The sequence below is a fragment of the Trichoderma aggressivum genome, assembly GCF_033847375.1.
Source record: "Trichoderma aggressivum f. europaeum strain CBS 100526 chromosome Unknown scaffold_001, whole genome shotgun sequence".
In the NCBI taxonomy this organism is placed as follows: Eukaryota; Fungi; Ascomycota; class Sordariomycetes; order Hypocreales; family Hypocreaceae; genus Trichoderma; species Trichoderma aggressivum.
The window spans coordinates 904,670-921,315 of record NW_026946367.1 but is presented as its reverse complement, the minus strand read 5'-3'; the positions used below and the strand labels follow the sequence as shown (position 1 = coordinate 921,315).

Sequence of the window (16,646 nt, the reverse complement as noted above, 5' to 3'; positions counted from 1 at the left end):
CGACGAATCGTTGACCTTCATGAGACGGCCGCAGCCTTGCCTCAGACACGATTTGCCGCATCAAAGCCTCTTGCCATTGTGCCTTTTGTGCGCCGTGATGCCTTATCAGATCATCATGTGATGGGCGGCCGTCAGTGGCAACGCCTAGTTCCAGGGGCTGTGCCAGCAAGCTTTTCTTCGCTGCTTTTGTTCCTCCACTCTATAACCCGATGGAGTGCAGGCGGCAAGATTCCCAATGCTCGGCATGAAATCACCATCACGCCGACAACAAGCGCCAGCAGTGACGGATAGAATCAAGCTCATCGCCCAGAACTCACCATCGCCATGCTAATTGCCTCCGTCCGCATCGTCCCAAACCGCCACGTGAGGCCGCCAACGCTGCGGCTTGCTGGCGCAACAGCCACGTCACAAAAGATCAGAGCCAAGAAGCTCACTTCCGCTCGCCAAGGCATCAGCGCTCCCCTTTCATATCATCATCATCAACAGACAAGCTTTGATTGAGCCTCGGCCCTGTCTGTCACTGGCCATGGAAACACAGCCTTGCTGAATACGCGTCCCGTTCAGGTGTCCCGGGGAGAGGGAGAGGGAGAGGGAGGCCGTTGCGCTTGACCAAGGAGTGTGAAATAATGCCGATGATGCCCAGACAATCTCGCCCATCTTTTCGCCGGCCCCGTCACCGCAAGTCGTGATATCGCCGTGCTGGCACTTTCCCAGACGGACCATGGGTTTGAGACACCAGGAAATGCAATGCATCTGTCTCTCGCTACTCTGCTGGTTAATTTCTGACTCTGGCGCTAAACAACAACAACAACAAAAACAACGAGAGCGATGCTTTTCCATACCCCATAGACCCGCTAGTCCCATCTGACATTACTCGACGATCAGCACATGGCGACCATCATATCCGCGCATTTGGGCTGCTACGAGGATATTTTCATCCCAAGGGCGAGCCTAAATGTTGAGCTGGTCGACCAACGCTGCCTGTGACCAACAAGGAGCATGAGTTGGCCTCGTCAACATTGCTCCCTTCAGACATCCTGCACAGCACAATACTTACTACAGTGCACCTCATCAAACGAGACCTTCTACCACAGGTCAAGCCATGTCAGATAGTCAGACCTTTGGTAGCTCCATGTGGAGAGCCCATTAGGGGGTGCGGGAACTCGCAATTACAGCGACAATAGGATGCCAATTTGGAGATGAGCAAAATGTCCCGCCAAGCTCATTGCCAAGCTCACCAACACGATGATGCCGTCCGGGATCTATGACAAAACTTCATCAAACTCTTGTCTGAGGAAGACGCCAAGCTTCATTCTCGCAGCTCCTTAGCGGGCTACAACCGGCTAGTCACCAACCCCCGGCACACCTTATTACTGTTAAGGTGTGTTTCCAAGATGCTAAAGGGCATAGCGTCCTCACCACCTCCACATCTGGAGACACGTTGTCTGGCTCAAAATCATATTCCGGTAGCCCTCTCTCGCACTGTACGGGGTTGGAATCAAGGGGCCCTGGTCGGGCTTCCCATTAGTACCTCGGAGCACTCTCACGATCTTGAAGTGATTTTTGTTGGTGGGTGTGGATATGGCTAGCTTCCACAAGTTTCCGTGATACTCAACCTTGTTTTTTTTTTCTCGGTACGTTTATCTAATCATTCCAGCATCGAATGATTCGTCTCCAAGAGATATGCCGCCTACGGGGGATCTACGCAAGAAATAGAGGGGAATAACAAGATCTGCCTAATTCACCCACTCCGGGGCGAATTACAAAACAGGCTGTTGCCCATCCAAAGGTGCTTGGACCGAGAGAAATGCGTTGCACGGGATTGGTTAGGTGCGCTGCTGGTTGGTCAATATGGAGTTCCCTATCTCGGCAAAAGGCGTTGAGAACCGGCGAGCAGTGAGGCTGAGCAGCTCCCAGTTATCACCAGGAGCGAATAATTTTCCTGCCCGCTTCTATTGGGCCACTAAAACGTGCCATGCTCCCGAACCAGGTGGTCACTACCGCTTCTGAGATATCTCAACTATGGTGTCATGCAGTCGAACTCTGCCAGCAGCTCCGGAACTCGATGGCGCTCCGGTGATCCTTGTTCCTGGCAACGTCCGACAAGGGCGAAAAAGTCCCTTCATGGGGTAAATTGAGCAATTTTTTTCTCTGCTCGGCGAATTTTTGAGTTGAGGAAGATATGGTTTGGGCTTGATGGATGCGAGAGGAGAAGGCTGTCAACCTTGTTCAATATTCTGCACAGCCTCACTGCCGGAATAAGTACCATCTATCGCCGTCGATGATACATAGGTATGCCTACGCGAGCCTAGGCGCATGGCATTATCAACTCTGTGCACGACTTGTGATGTGGAATGGTTCGCCGACGATTCCAGTTTCTCGATGGATCAGAAATGCGCTCATACTGATGACATTCACCGGCCGATGAAGCCTTGGATAACGTCAAGTGCGTCGGCAACAGACATTGAAGTAGTATCTAGCAGAGTGCCTGGGCGCATTTCCTGATCATCTGGCCGCCAAGCCGTTGTGGTTGGCTACACGCATATGCGCGGCTAACCGCATGCCTGGGATGCCGAAGCCATCACAGGCGGTCAGAGACGTCCCGTGGGATCTCAGGCATCTGAGCCCCGAATGACGCCTTGCACGGGTAATTCTGGGTTTCTCGTTAGTTTCAGGACTACGGGACACCGGCCGGAAGTTTCACACTTGTAGCTGCATCGATGGAATGGCAAATGGCTGCGTACAGCATGCCTATTATGGTACAAGTCTTGTAAGTCAAGTTCAAAGGCATCAATATCTGATGTTCCAGGGAAACCGGCCTTGGTTCAAACAAGGATGACACATGCAACGTAGTGCGATGTTCATATCTGGTGCTCATCCCAGTGGGTGGATGATGGGCGTCAATTCAATCCGTGGTTCTGGAATTGCAATGTCGATGTGATTTTCCCAGGAAGCTGCGTTGGCCTTTACATCTCCCAACCTCTACAGCCGTAGTTAGTCTCATACACGATAAAAGGTAATTCTGCGTTTTACTCTAAAAATGATCCCCATGGGCAATGATTCCAGAAGGGATCCTGGTGCCCAACGATGATGTAGAGAGCCTAGCAGTTGTCATGACGGACTATAGAATTCAGGAGAAGCACAAACCCGCTTCAGCAGCAGTAGGCATCGTACATTCTCATTCCTTATCTCTTGGTCTCACAACTAATTATATCCTGCCTGTTTTGTCTCGATCATGTTTGACATCCTTCCCGTGCACAACTACGTACGCGAGTACAACCCGACCTCGAGTGAGACAACTGCGCGGCAACTTCTCCAACGGCCTTGGCTCGTCATAATTTACAATCCGGCCTGTCCGCTCTCTCGGGGAACTGGAGGGTCACACTCAATTCCTGCTGGAGTCGAACTGTCGGATCGAGTGACCCTGGAGGATTGTCGGTACTCTTCGTAATAGGCCTTTGTAACTGTGATTACCTCGTCAATTATTCGATTTTACATAGATTTGCGACTCATCCAACGGCCGGATCATGCAGGAATGAAGATTCAAACGAAAGAGGTGACAGCTAGGCCATTATCGGAATTGCAGCTATCGCTACACAGCTACAGAACATGGCGTAGGATCCGTACAAAACATCTGTCTTACACGAGAAAGTTTATCACTTCATTATTCCGCTACTTAAACTTCAAATCTAGGTATGATGCAATATTAGTTCACCAAAGTAGTCAGTTCATTACAAGTAACAAAATCTGTCATCTCATGACCATCAGTACGAAAGACCACCTACATGATGATATCACAAAGCAATCAAAATCCCCATCTCACTCCAACAAGCACCCCCATCACCTCTCATCTCTGTGCAACAAAACCAACCCTATGCCAAATCTCAAAGATCACCCTCTAAGCCACCATGACGACGTACGCCTTTACACTTTTCTCAAACGCCACTCCACGCTACATGACTCTCTCCCAGCCGTCAGCGTCGGGGGAAAAAAAAGAAGAAAGAAAAAGTATTCCAAACTCCGGGATAAGAAAAGCCTCGGACTCTGCCTACCTTACCTAGACGCCCGCCGGTTGTCCACTGCCCACATCGTCCCGGTCGTATGTAAGTGCGGGCAAGCTCAACCACTTGTCAGATGTCGAACCCACATGTCATTGAGGCTGTGCCTTTGTATACCACCATGAATTGAATGGCACGTATAAAGTATCATCTACCGCTGTCGGACGCAGGGGATGGGCTGTATGTATGATGTGCTGGTGCAAGAATAGGCTCTACTGCAAAGCGGCAAAAATGTATAGCTTCGGTTTTGGGAAGGTAACAGAATAAGCTGCAGGGTTTAGTTTCTTTTTCACCGCTTCTGAGCATCAATAAGCGTTCCAATTATGTGTTGGATGGCCTAGTATACGAGTAGAGATATACGAGTAGAGAGGTATACGAAGTGAACATGAGGCCCAGTCGAGTCCTCAGAACTTGGTCGAGGGGAGCATAGCCACTCAACTTGTATAAGCCGGGGCAATAATTTATGAAACACGCAAGAGTTTATTCTTTCATACGCGTATTTGGAAAGATTCAATTGGTCGTGTTGCTACTTTGAAGTATATCCCCAATACGCAACAATACGCCTCGGCCCATTTGGCTCAAGTCGCCGCTATGGAAACTCCACCACAGCAAATCGATTGGAAACAATGGAAACTTTCTTTGAGATTGGACGTTCCATAATCAAACGAAAGAACACTGTTGAATAATACCAACCGTAGAGCTATAACCCCAAGAGAAAAATATTTGGACATCTTCATTCTACAGGGTAGGCAAACAATTGTCCAAATCTCAAGATGAAAAGCACATCTCATCAATATACATCCATCTATAAGCCAAACCAAACCTCTTCTATAGTCTTCCATTCTCCTTCTATACAAAACAGAGAAATCGGTATACATCGACACGAGCCAAATTGACATAATCACCTCCTCCCCAAGTCAATCTTCCTCACAGCCACCATATCTCCCTCCTCCTCCCCCTTCACCACCCCCTCAACCCCGAAAAACGGCCCAACAGCAACCTTGACCACGCCTCGCCAGAATCCCTCCACAATCTCCCTCAAATCCCCTCCCGTCTGCTTAAAGTCCGGAAACGCGTTAATCTCCAACAACCACGCCTCCCCCTTATCATCCACCAAGAAGTCCAGCCCAAACACCTCAAACGCATTCGGCAGCGTCTGGAAATGAATCGGCATCGCCCTCGCCGCAGCCTCAAACACCTCGCCCGTCGTCTCGCAGACCTGCCCAAACACCCGCTCCAGCACCGCCCCCTCCAGCGGCACCGCCCAGAACCGCTGCACCGTGTTCTCGTTGGGCGAGTCCTGCAGGCACGTGTTGGTCAAAAAGGCCTCGATGTCGTCGGGCGCTTCCCATGGGGCTGTGTAGGGCTTCCCAGCGAAGAGCGCCAGCATGTGCTTGTACACGTAGACGTCGAGGCTGCCCGTGCAGAGCACGTAGGTTCGGATGTGGAACTTGTGGCCGCCGGGGGAGAGTAGCAGAGGCGGGTGGATGTACGGCTGAGCCACAAAGTGACGAAGATGAGATGCCGTGATGTAGTCGCCGTCGGCATCTCCATCCACCGCTCCGGCGTCGTGGCCTTCGCCGTCTTCCTCGTCATCGCTGTCCGGCCGGTCCTCCTCCCATCCGTCGAAGATGCCCTGCAGCTCCTCCATGGTACTGAAAAGTCTGATGCCCTGACCGCGATCACTCATTCCGGGCTTGAGAATCCACCATTCCCGTTCACTTGACTCCTTTTCTTCGTTGCGGTCCATGCTCTCCCGAAGATCAAACGCTTCGACGAGGGCATCGTCGAGAAACTCGGCATAGTCTACTTCAAAGGCCTCGCTGCGTCTTAGATGCTTCTTGAGAATCGAATTGGGATTCTTGGCTGCCCAGTGATCGAGGGTTGCAGATAGGTAATGTTTCCTGATGAGCGCTTTCCGAATCATGTAGCTATTGATTAGGGATGTCTTGGTGTGCGACGAGGCGAACTCGAAGTCGATGGCCTCATAGGGGATGATCTGCAGGACGCTGCTGTCTGATGATGGCAGCGTGCTCGATACGTTGAACCCTTCTGCTGATATGTCGGTGATGAGGTTAAACGAATCCTTGGGCAGCACGGTGTTGAGTGCGGATACAATAAGCGGCTGCACATAGGGGTCGTCGTATGATATGATGGCCTGAATCTTGCTCTTTGCCTCCTCTTTGGGTTTCTCTCGTATGGCCACCTCTGCTGTTGAAGTAGTTGATGCCGTAGAATCAGGACTGAAGAGAAAACTGTAGGTAAGAATATCTTCTATTATGGTCTTCCAATAACAATAATGCATAAATATACAGGGAATTCACATCATCATCAATCGTAACACATCTTCCATCTCGTCTCATAAACAAAGAATCCAAAACGCCAACGTCAGAAACGCAATGGGGTTACTCACAGCTTAATCTCCCTCGTAGCCATGTCTCCCGCGCAACTGGCAAAGTTTGCCTTGAGGGGGGTGACACTGAGACGGGAATCACTGTGTTAGTAATTCGTTTTTCTCCGCAATAGAGGTTTCCCAAAGGATAAAAGTACTCACCTTGTCTGCCCTTCTTTCACTGCCCACCCATCTGATCCAGGTCCAGCGTCTTCTACGGACTTATACACGTCTGCAAATTTGGGTGCCCACTTGAAGTGCTTATGCGTGTGTCCCTTTGGCGCCGTAGCCGCCTCGCTCTCATCACCGACCTCTCCACCGGGCCCTTCCCGTATTCTCTCTTCCTCGAGATCCTCATCATCAGCCGAGCCATCGACAGCATCAAAGCAGCCCCCCTTGGTCCAGTAGTTCTGCAAAATGTCCGTCCACACAGTCGAATGTGTCTCCACGCCTTCAACGAGAGGGACGTTGACGCTATACAGATCCGCGCTGCCATCGGTGGGCCACTGCTTGTACAGGTATTCGACAACCTTGACGCTGTGCCGGCATGCGGCGTCGATGATGACTGGGTCGTGATTCCGCGAGAAAAAGGCAAAACTGAGGGCAATGGCCTTGTATCTAGAAGCAGCAGCTTCCAATGCCGCCCCCAGAGTCCCTGAACTCAGGGCAAATATAGCCGTGCTATTCCTCCCAAAGTTGGGTCCGCTCACAACCAAGTCAACGGGCCCCTTGTCCTGGAAGAAATGGTTCAGTCCAATCTGGACGCAAGAAGCCGGCGTGCCGTCAACAAGGACCCATTCTTCCACGTCGCCCGAGGGAGACGGCCGAGCATGTGTTGTCCCTTCGGAGTCTTCGCCATGGCTGTTGGCCGAGGGTCGGTAATAGACGGGCTTCAGCGTCTGGCCGATCAGATGGGCCTTGCCAATCCACGAGCGCTGGGTGTGAGGGACGCAGACAGAGACGGTGTGTCCCGCCCGCTGCAAGTGTCGTACAAAGGAGTGGACATAGGGAGAGGAGTGAGGCGAGGGCGGCCCGTCGTCGTTGGACACGAGGATATGCATTGTTGGAGCCGTGAAATCTTTGCGAACTACCCGGGAGCTGGTTGGATATTGGCAGTGGGAGGGTTCGGGGGAGGCAGAGCAGCCGATGAGCTCCGGAGACGACGGACCAGAGCAGAGGATGATGTGCTCAGACCATTGAGAGCCTGTGGCTGGTGATGAGTCTGTATTGAAGCGAGCACGCAATAGCTTCAGTATTAATCAAAAGAACGAAGTTGGTAGTGGAAAAGGGAATTGGGGAGTGAGGGGCAGCAGACGTGGGGCAGCACTAGAGTACAGAAGGCCATTCGCTGGCTTGCTAGCTAGCTGAGTGCTAGCATTCAACGTCGTGGATGGATGGAATCATCTCTCAACACCATCATAAGATCATGAGATGAGCCTGATGCACATCAGTGAAGAAGAGAACAGCAACTACAGTGATATGAAAACATCCAGAGGGTATCAAAATAGATTTGAGGGGGGCTCTTGGGTATTGCAGAGTGTACCGGAATCAAGATACAGCTGGGACTGGAAAGGCAGACCATGAAAGGCAAACATGGCCGTCTTTATAGACATCAAATCAATTCCACAATCACTAGTTACACATTCAATACACAACATGAAGCTTAAAAAGAGAAAGAAAAAAAAAACAAGGAAAAAGAGAACCCGTACAGCCATGACCATGATTTATTGAAGAGCAGACCATCGTGACAGAACCTGATATCTCTTTTCAAGTCGTGCATCTGCTATTCGGATGACACATATCCACATTGCCTGCTAAACGCCAAACTGACTGACCGATTTCCATCCATATCCATGTCCCGATTGTCATGGATAAGAATATTCAACATTGCCAAGTGCAAGATTAATTCACAACCAAGATTGCGCAAAGCCGCACTGGCTTGCTCCTCTTCTGCGTCCGCCAAAGGAAAAAAAAAGAACAAAAGGAAACGAAAAAGAAGGAAGCTATTATGGTATAGTCGGAAAAAAGGACAAGAGACTGAAGCAGAGGACGTCGTCTTGTGACATTTAGGATCGAGTTCTCTTGGCGGGGGCTGCGGGTAGCGGGTCTGCAGCAGCTCGCTTTGTGCCCGACCTGTTTGTGTGCTCCTTGGTCCGAATCCATGAGTCGAATGGGCTCTTCTTGCCGGTGCGCTTGATCGGAGCTGTGTCTGCAGATAGCTTGTTGGTGGATCGAGTGGTCCGCCTGGTTTCTGGGGGAGATGCAGGTGCATATTTGGGGGCATCCGGCGTCTGTGCCCTCTCTTCCTTGGCTTTGGCAGGCGTCTCAACTATTTCAACCTTGGCTGAGGGCTTCTCTGTTTCGACGGCCTCCTCAACATCGGTGGCGGCCTCCTCTTCTTCGAGCATATCCTTGGTCTTTGGAGCGGGAGCCTTGGCGGGGAAAAGAAGTCTGGGCTTGATGGAAGATCGTGTGAGCGGTTTCGAGAAGTGAGTCTCGACATCTGAATCCAGCTCTTCGAGTTCCTCCTCGTCATCAAATTCTGAAAACTTGCGGAAGAACTTCTTGCCACGGCTGTAATATGGATTAGGACCCCAGTCACATTATAAAAATCTCACAAAAACTCACAATACGTAAATCATGCCGTCTTCGCGGCGAGAGGCTTCATCAACCGTCTGGGGGCCTTCACCAGGAACGTGGACCTTGCGCTTAGTGCGGCGTTTAGAGGGTTCTGCAGCGGTGGTGGCAGTGCCCACAAATGGGTTTGACTTGCTCTCATCCTTCTTGGGGATGCGATCTTGCGAGTCGGTGAAAATCTCAATGTCCTCCTCGGCAACCTCGGCCCGGAAACTTTCGAGCGTCATGCCTGAAAACTTCTTGGATCGCCTCTTACGCGGGCTTGACAACTCGGTCTCCTCGGCAACTGGAAATAAATTGCGGGCAAAGGTCTGGATGTGGGCGGTGGCCTTTGCAGTCGGGGGCTTCTGGGGTGTCTTGGAAGGCGTGGGAAGCATGAGCGAAGAAGCGGCGGCAGATCGGCCGGCAACATTTTTGTCCTTGGATCCAGAGGCGGCAGCAGCTTCGGCTGCGAGAGAGGCCGTTACGCGACGGACCGAGTCGGCAGCAGATTGGCGCTTCTTGCGCGGAGAGGCAACTGGTGAGGCCATGGCTGCTGTGCTTTGTGCGCTGGATTTGGCTGCGGTGCGCGGCGAGGCGAGTGCTTGACGAGTGGCAGGCGGAGGCGAAGGCGTTCTGGCCGATGTGCGCTGTGCAGATATTCTTGCGGATTTGCGCGGTGAATAAGGCTCCCAGCTGTCGTGGTATCCTAGGCGTGGAGCGGGTGGTGCTCGGATGGAAGAGGGAGGAGAAGGCGTCGAGGGCGCGGCGTCGACGACGGCCATTTTGAAAAAGCAAAAACGAAAACCCGGAAAAACTTTGAGTACAGATATTCGAACCTCAATCGGCTCAGCAAAAGCTAGGTTGCAGCAGACCCGGTACAGCGGTGATGCGTCCCCAGTCTTTCTCCGGACGTTGTCGTGGCAGCGGAAATTTTAACTCGGCAGACGCCAGCAATCACTAAAAAAGCCCAAAAGTAAATAAAAACGCAGCGAGTCCGAACGGCGAGCAGCGGTGAGGGAATTAAAGAATCCTAGGGCGAGAGGGCCATCTGCAATGCAATTTGCGTGAGCGACAGCGATGACGATGGGACGGACGAGCAAGGCCCAACAGGCGATGGGCCAAAATAATACGGCAGTTCGGCTGACGATGTTTGGTGATGGGATGGCAGAGGAGGAGAGCAGGATTCGGCGAGCTAGACTGGAATATGAGAGGCTGGGGCGGCTGCTGGAATGCTTCTGCCAGGTGGGCCAGCCTCCCTTCGCTTGGGCCAGTCCAGAAGGGACCAGACGCGTTGAGGGCTCCGCTCCAGGGTTGGCTCGCCGGGGCAACGCGTCGGTTTCGCGCCACCTGGCACCAATCAGCGGCCGCTGGTGCGCTGGAGCTTGGGGGGGCTTTGGCGGCTGCGATTGGTGCTCCAGGGGGATCAGGTCCACTGCCGGGCCCTATCCTGGCAGAGGGGCATCACCACGGCAGCAGTGCAGTGCAGTGCACAACTTGAGCTTGCATCAGTGTGCAGCTTATGCGCAAGACATTGAGATGAATGGATGGAATAATTGACGACGATTTGCAGATTTCCCCCACTAGGTACATACAGACAACAGACAACGTCACTTGGAAGCACGCGCGGCATTGGGATCTGTGTATTTTATTTCCTCGGTTGATGTAATTGCAACTGCCTCTTGTTGTACTCAAGAGCCGGAACAAAGCACCAAAATGGCCGACCACATGGACGTCGATGATGACGATGCAGACCTCTGGACATCGCCAGTGAAAAATCCCCCGTCAGAACGTCCGAAAAATCCAAAATCTCCCAGAACTCCTCGAACCCCAAAGACGCCCCCGGCCAATGACCGCCAGTCCGAGCCGCTCGATCGAGAAGCAATGCTGAAAAGAGAGCTGGAGGGGGTGCGCAGCATCAACCGAGTCATCGAGGGCGTTATTGGCACTCTGCAGCGAACAGGCAGCAATATGGATGTACGTCTCCAGCTCGATCATCCGCAAACAATGCAGCTGTGGTGGTGCAGTGTAGTGCTAACATCTGTGCCCTTCCAGTCCGTCTCTAAAACCGTCTCGAACGCCTCCACGCTGCTCAATACCTGGACTCGCATCTTGTCCCAGACAGAACACAACCAGCGCCTGATTCTCGACCCCACATGGAAAGGCGCAACAAACGATTTGGCTGAGATTGAGGCCGAAGCGGTGCGGAAACAACAGGAAGAGGCTCGCAAAGCTGCAGAGGAAGAGGAGCGCAAAGAAGAGCTTCGGCGGCGGCGGGAGGAGGAGGAGTTAGGAAGAAAACTGCCTGCCTCGGCTTCTACCCGGGGAGCACGTGGCTCTACTGCCGGTCTTCGTGGAGCCCGCGGCCGAACCAGGGTGGCTACGGCGTCGTCAAGGATGAGGTCCAGGTCGTCGTCGAGGATCGCCACCAGCTCAGGCTATTCGGGAAGCAGCACCATATCAGCCTCAAGTAGCCGTGGCGCCTCTGGCATAGGGAGAGGACTTGGAACGACTAGGAGTCGTTACAACAGAGCGAAATAGGCGTCTGGGCTGGACCCCGCGCATCTCCTTTTCGTGTCATGATATCCCATGCTTGATATTTCTTCATAGATACCCAAAAAGCTTTTAATGCTGTTGACGCTATTTTTTCTGGAAAAAGTGACTGAGCTTCTTCATCCCGCTCGTGTTGACCTTTTTCAGCTCTCGGACTGCACGGCTCTCGCTTGCCTTTTTCTTCTTCTCCTCTTCGAGCTTCCTCTTCTTCTCCATCCGAGCCTCGTCCTCTTCCTCATCCATGTTTCGTTTGCGAGAATAGTCCTGCGCCCTCACCGCCAAGGTTTCTGATCGCAGCTTTTCCAGGCTCGCGAGATAGTCATTCAACAGAGAGAAATCCACCGGCCCGCCTGTCCCTGCCAAGCTCCGCTGGAGATTATCCGCCATGGCTGGGGTCACGTAGCTTGCGCAGATGAACCCAAAGGCCGTCTTTAACCTTTGCTGCTTGACGATTTCTGGTGAGGCTTCCAGAGCGCTAACGATGCCCTCCTCGGCTTGCTCTCCAGCAACAGACGTCGCAGCCGTGCTCGTTTGAGATACTGACGAAGCATCAGTCTCCGCGGTTGATGCTGTAGACTGGGATGTCGCTGAATCGGGCTGAGGGGTGGAGGTTCCAGAATCGGTGCTGCTGTTGACTTGAGCGTCCGCAATCCGCACCACTCTGTGCAAAAGGGGCGCTTCAAGAACCTTCTTGACAAACTTTTCTTCCATACTTGGCGGCAGACCACTCTCGCTCATCCTCTTGGCCTTTTGCAGAACGACATCCAAGAGCTTTTTCTCATTCAACCGAAACATGCGCTCATCTCCAGCCTCGACCGTATCGCAGACTGCGCCCATCCGGTTTTCTATCAATTGCCGTGTTGTGTCCCAGCGCAGAATCTCGGACAAGTGCGAGCTCTCCTGCGGCAGCTTGTCCAAGTGATCATCACTAGACAAGAACAGTCGCTTCGGTTCACCCGGGCCTTTTGATGCCTTTGCGTCGGCCAATGCGGGCAAGACCAAGAAGAGGGGATCCATGGCGGTTGCCACGAAGAGGTCTGATCCCATGGTCACCTGGGCGTCATTGGAGGCCGGGGCTGCTTCGATAAGCCAGCTTCGCGGTACATTCTTTGGCGCCGCTACTTTTGTGAATTCGTAGATGCCGGTTTCGGGACACACGAGATATCGCGAGGGCTGAGAGCTCCGGGGGTTGGGAAGCGTGACAATGCGAGCTTCGGGCGTCGCTTTGGAGGGGAGAATGAAGACCTTGGGGGGTTCGCCGGTATGTGGGACGAGGGTTATTGAGGATTTCGATGTTGAAGATTGGGAATCTTCCGCCGCCGCCGCTGCTGAGGGCTTCGTTGATCGTGTCCGTGCCATGGCGGGAGTCTGATGCTGAATTGGAGCTGTGTATGCTGGAGAGAAAGGACCAATTGATGTCTTTGATGGATCCCAATTGATGCCCTTGTTGGATCCCAGTTAGAGTCAAAGTTTGCGCGATTCCCAGAAGAGATGAGCAGAGCAAAACAGAGCAATAACAAGAGTACATCAAACTTCTGTATCTTGGAAAATAGTCGCTGTCTGCTGTCGCATTATTCCGCACGAGACCCTCCAAACCCCTGCCAAAGTCAAAAAGCGACGCGCCTCCACGCGTTTTTTGCGCCAGTCCCGCGTTTTACTAATGTAGCAGCGGCTCCACCTCAGCCAGCCAAGCAGCCACTACCGGATCTCCACCGATTTGTGCGTGTCCCAAGCCTTATCGGCTGCCCAACCAGCGCATCATTTTCCAGGATCCATAACTCTAAGCCTCAAGTCGAGTTGGAGTTGTGACGAGACAGCGACCCGACGGCCAGTACCTTTACTTGTGCTGACTTGTGCCGACCTGCACTTGTATCTTCCATCGCCGGTCTGTCCAGCATCGGCATCGCATCTTGGGCTTCTCGTTGGATCCAATCCCCTGTCTCGCCTCGTCCGCCCGCTGCTCGTCTCCCCGCCCGTTAGCCGTGTCGCAGGCCTGAACACAGCAAAGCAAACCTCACCTGCGGCCGCATCAGCCCGCCGCCTCCGTATGGCCCCGGGCGCTGACGGATCATAGCCAGGGCCAGCTGCCGGTGCCCTGCCTTGCCTTGTTGTACCTGAGAGAATCCCCGGGGGGTGGTTGGGCAGAGGCACAGCACAGCAAAGCACAACATAACATAAGAGTGGACGGAGCACTTGCTGCAAACAATCCACCATCATCATGGCCCACGGTAAGTGGCCCTCGCCTCGACGGCTGCCAATCGCCACTGACCGCCTGCCAGGACCGCAAGAGCCAGAAGCCTCTTGGCCGCCTCGATCGCCCCACGAAGCCCTCATGAGCACCCCGAAAGGCCGCCAGCGCTACCGGGAAATGATGAATCAGACCTCCCCCTCGCCTTCTCCATCCCGAAGCAGCAGCAGGGCTCTGGCCTCGGTCATGGCGCGGTCCGGGGCGCTCCAGGAGCAAATGGATGACGATGACGAAGACGATGACGAGGAGACGCTCCAGCTGAAGCTGCAAGAGATCCAGGCTCGCCTCAAGCTGAAGAGGCTGCAAAAGGCCAAGGAGTCTGCCGCCCAGGGCAGGGCCGCCGTGAGGCATTCCCGCTCAAACTCGGCTGCGGCAGTCATGCAACCTCAACGCGGCGTCCGCGGAACGACACCAGTGTCTGACAATTCCAGGCCTTCATCACAGAGCATGGTGCAGGTGCCTGCATCTCCCGTCAGAAAAGCGCAGCCAATGTCGGATCCAAAATCACCGAGTAGGGTCCTGCTGGGGATCGACAAGGGCTTGCGGGCAAAGGACATATCACTCAAACGCGCCCCAAGCTTTCGGAAAACAGCAAGCGGCGATGCAGCTGCTCAGCGAGGCTATCTTCAAAGATCCAGAGCCACCAGCACGTCAGGAACAAGATCGCCTGAAGGGTTCCGGCCGCTCAGTTTCAATGAGCGACTGGCGTCGGCGAGGTCGGAAGAGGTGTCTCGCGCCGAGAGGCAAGAGAGGATATCAAAGTTGAGAACCAGTGCTTTCGACATTGGCAAGGATGAAATGGAAGAGTATAAGAAAAACGCCGTTGATATTCCCGACGAGCCTTTGCAGGCCCCGTCTTTTAGCAGAGACGAGGTCTTGGGCAAGCAGAAATCGGTCGCTCCAGCGTTGCAGCGGACCAGCACAGTATCTGATCTGCGTAATGCCGCGGAAAGGGATCCCAATCCTCCAATTCCATCGTCGCGACGCGAACGGCAAAACAGCGTGGCCACGAGCGACGCTTCCACAGAGGAGCAGGGCGCGTTTGAGCCTTACTCTAGCATGCATCTTTCGAAACGGATACTGCCCCATCGAGTTGTTGCAAGGCACGTGTCCGGCAAGAAGGTCTTCAATGTCAAGGATCTTCTACGCGAGGTCAAGGCTCCGGACTTTGCCCTGCCAGAGGTCGAAGAAGACATTGTCGTCTTTGCGATTGTGGCCAAGAAATCAGAGCCTCGAGCGCACAAGCCTGCCGCCGGCAAGAATGGGCAGAAGGCGGAGGACCGTGGCAAATACATGGTGCTGACTCTGGTTGACCTGGAGTACGAACTAGATCTATTTCTGTTCAACTCTGGGTTTACTAGATACTGGAAGCTCACCGAAGGCACCGTTGTCGCCATCCTCAACCCCAACGTGATGCCGCCACCGCCCGGAAGACAGGACACGGGACGCTTCAGCCTGGTCATCAACTCTGACGAAGATACGATTCTCGAAATTGGATCGGCCCGCGACTTGGGCTTCTGCCAGTCAATCAAGAAGGATGGAGACATGTGCAGGTCTTGGGTGAACAAGAAACGGACCCAATACTGCGAGTTTCACTCCAACGAAGCCATCAGAAAACAACGATCAACACGCATGGAAGTGAACTCGAGCGGGTTTGGTGGTGGCATCCGTTTCAAGGGTAAAAATTCGTCAGAGGGATCCGTACCGGACAAGAAGAAGCCCAACAACTACGACTGGGAAACAAAAACGCATTGGTATGTAGCAAAAGGACACACGGCCGCGGATCTTATTGACGGCAAGGACCGAGATCCTTCAGATCGAAAGGACAAGGCAGAATTTCTACGACGAAACATGGAAGCCAAAGAAAAGGAGCGCGAGATGATGAAGAAGCTCGGCCAAGTCGGCAATGCCGCCGGAAAAGAGTACATGCAACGTTCAGGATCCCGAATCGACGCGGGTGGCCCAACACCCCCCGGCAGCATGAGCTCTAGCCAACAGTTATTCAACATGGACGATCCCTTTGCCGAACCTGCAAAACCAGACGCAGTCACCCTCGGCCTCCTAGACAGGGCCCGAGACATTCACCTCAGCCCAGTCAAGAGGAAGCGGACCGGTAGCTCTCAGCCCGGATCCCTTACCCGGAGTAATAGTGTCAATAGCAGCAGCACGACTTACAGCAGACCATCTGGCCTTGGATGGGGCGGCGCGTTAAAGGACAAGCTATCGAGCATGAAAGATGGGGAGAAACTCAAACCAGAACAGCCACCACTCAGGAAGAAGACGCGGTTTGTGACTGAAAAGGGCATCCGGGAGGCTGGTCGAGAGAGCTTTGGCAACCTGGCCGAGAAGAACCTGGCCGACCGACAAGTTGTACTTCAAGACGACGACGATGAAGACGAGTTGGTCATTGTGAGGTAGGCCAAAGGCGGCCTGTCCGAACCAGGCCACAGCAACAGCAACAGTCACCATTGGGCGCATCGGGGGCGGCATCAACGACGTTATGACTACCATATACACTAAAAGGCATGGACAGGGAAATTTGGTTTTTTTTGTGGCATCAATAGCATTGTGTAGTTTTAGGCACATTTTTTCTACGGGCACTACAGCTGCCCCGAGGTATTTTCCTTTGTTTTTACTTATTTCCTTTTGTTTCTTTGAATAGGCTGGCGGAAATGGCAGAGGGGGCTTGGGGCCAAGATCTGGGTGAGCTGAAGCTCACACAGATGCTGTACGAGATAAGAGGAGTAAGGATAGGACTGTTTTCTTCTTCTTCTTTTTT

General features: G+C 53.2%; 5 protein-coding genes across 5 annotated transcripts; 2 read left to right on the top strand and 3 right to left on the bottom strand.

Annotated features, from left to right (window-relative positions):
- Positions 1–4,959: 4,959 nt before the first annotated feature.
- Triagg1_218 (uncharacterized protein) lies at positions 4,960–7,511 on the bottom strand (the record flags this gene model as incomplete). The annotated part of the gene is made up of 3 exons (XM_062897186.1): positions 4,960–6,301; positions 6,472–6,537; positions 6,613–7,511. The coding sequence occupies 3 exons, from the start codon at positions 7,509–7,511 to the stop codon at positions 4,960–4,962; spliced, it is 2,307 nt and encodes a 768-aa protein (XP_062760568.1).
- Positions 7,512–8,516: 1,005 nt separating this feature from the next.
- On the bottom strand, positions 8,517–9,851 carry Triagg1_217 (uncharacterized protein; the record flags this gene model as incomplete). Its single annotated transcript, XM_062897175.1, has 2 exons — positions 8,517–9,024; positions 9,079–9,851. The coding sequence occupies 2 exons, from the start codon at positions 9,849–9,851 to the stop codon at positions 8,517–8,519; spliced, it is 1,281 nt and encodes a 426-aa protein (XP_062760567.1).
- Positions 9,852–10,782: 931 nt separating this feature from the next.
- Positions 10,783–11,540, top strand: Triagg1_216 (uncharacterized protein; the record flags this gene model as incomplete). Its single annotated transcript, XM_062897164.1, has 3 exons — positions 10,783–11,043; positions 11,122–11,354; positions 11,426–11,540. 3 exons carry the CDS (start codon positions 10,783–10,785, stop codon positions 11,538–11,540), a joined length of 609 nt encoding a protein of 202 aa, XP_062760566.1.
- Positions 11,541–11,706: 166 nt separating this feature from the next.
- Triagg1_215 (uncharacterized protein) lies at positions 11,707–12,978 on the bottom strand (the record flags this gene model as incomplete). Its single annotated transcript, XM_062897153.1, has 1 exon — positions 11,707–12,978. The coding sequence occupies one exon, from the start codon at positions 12,976–12,978 to the stop codon at positions 11,707–11,709; it is 1,272 nt and encodes a 423-aa protein (XP_062760565.1).
- Positions 12,979–13,837: 859 nt separating this feature from the next.
- On the top strand, positions 13,838–16,285 carry Triagg1_214 (uncharacterized protein; the record flags this gene model as incomplete). Its single annotated transcript, XM_062897142.1, has 1 exon — positions 13,838–16,285. One exon carries the CDS (start codon positions 13,838–13,840, stop codon positions 16,283–16,285), a length of 2,448 nt encoding a protein of 815 aa, XP_062760564.1.
- Between the last annotated feature and the right edge of the window lie 361 nt (positions 16,286–16,646).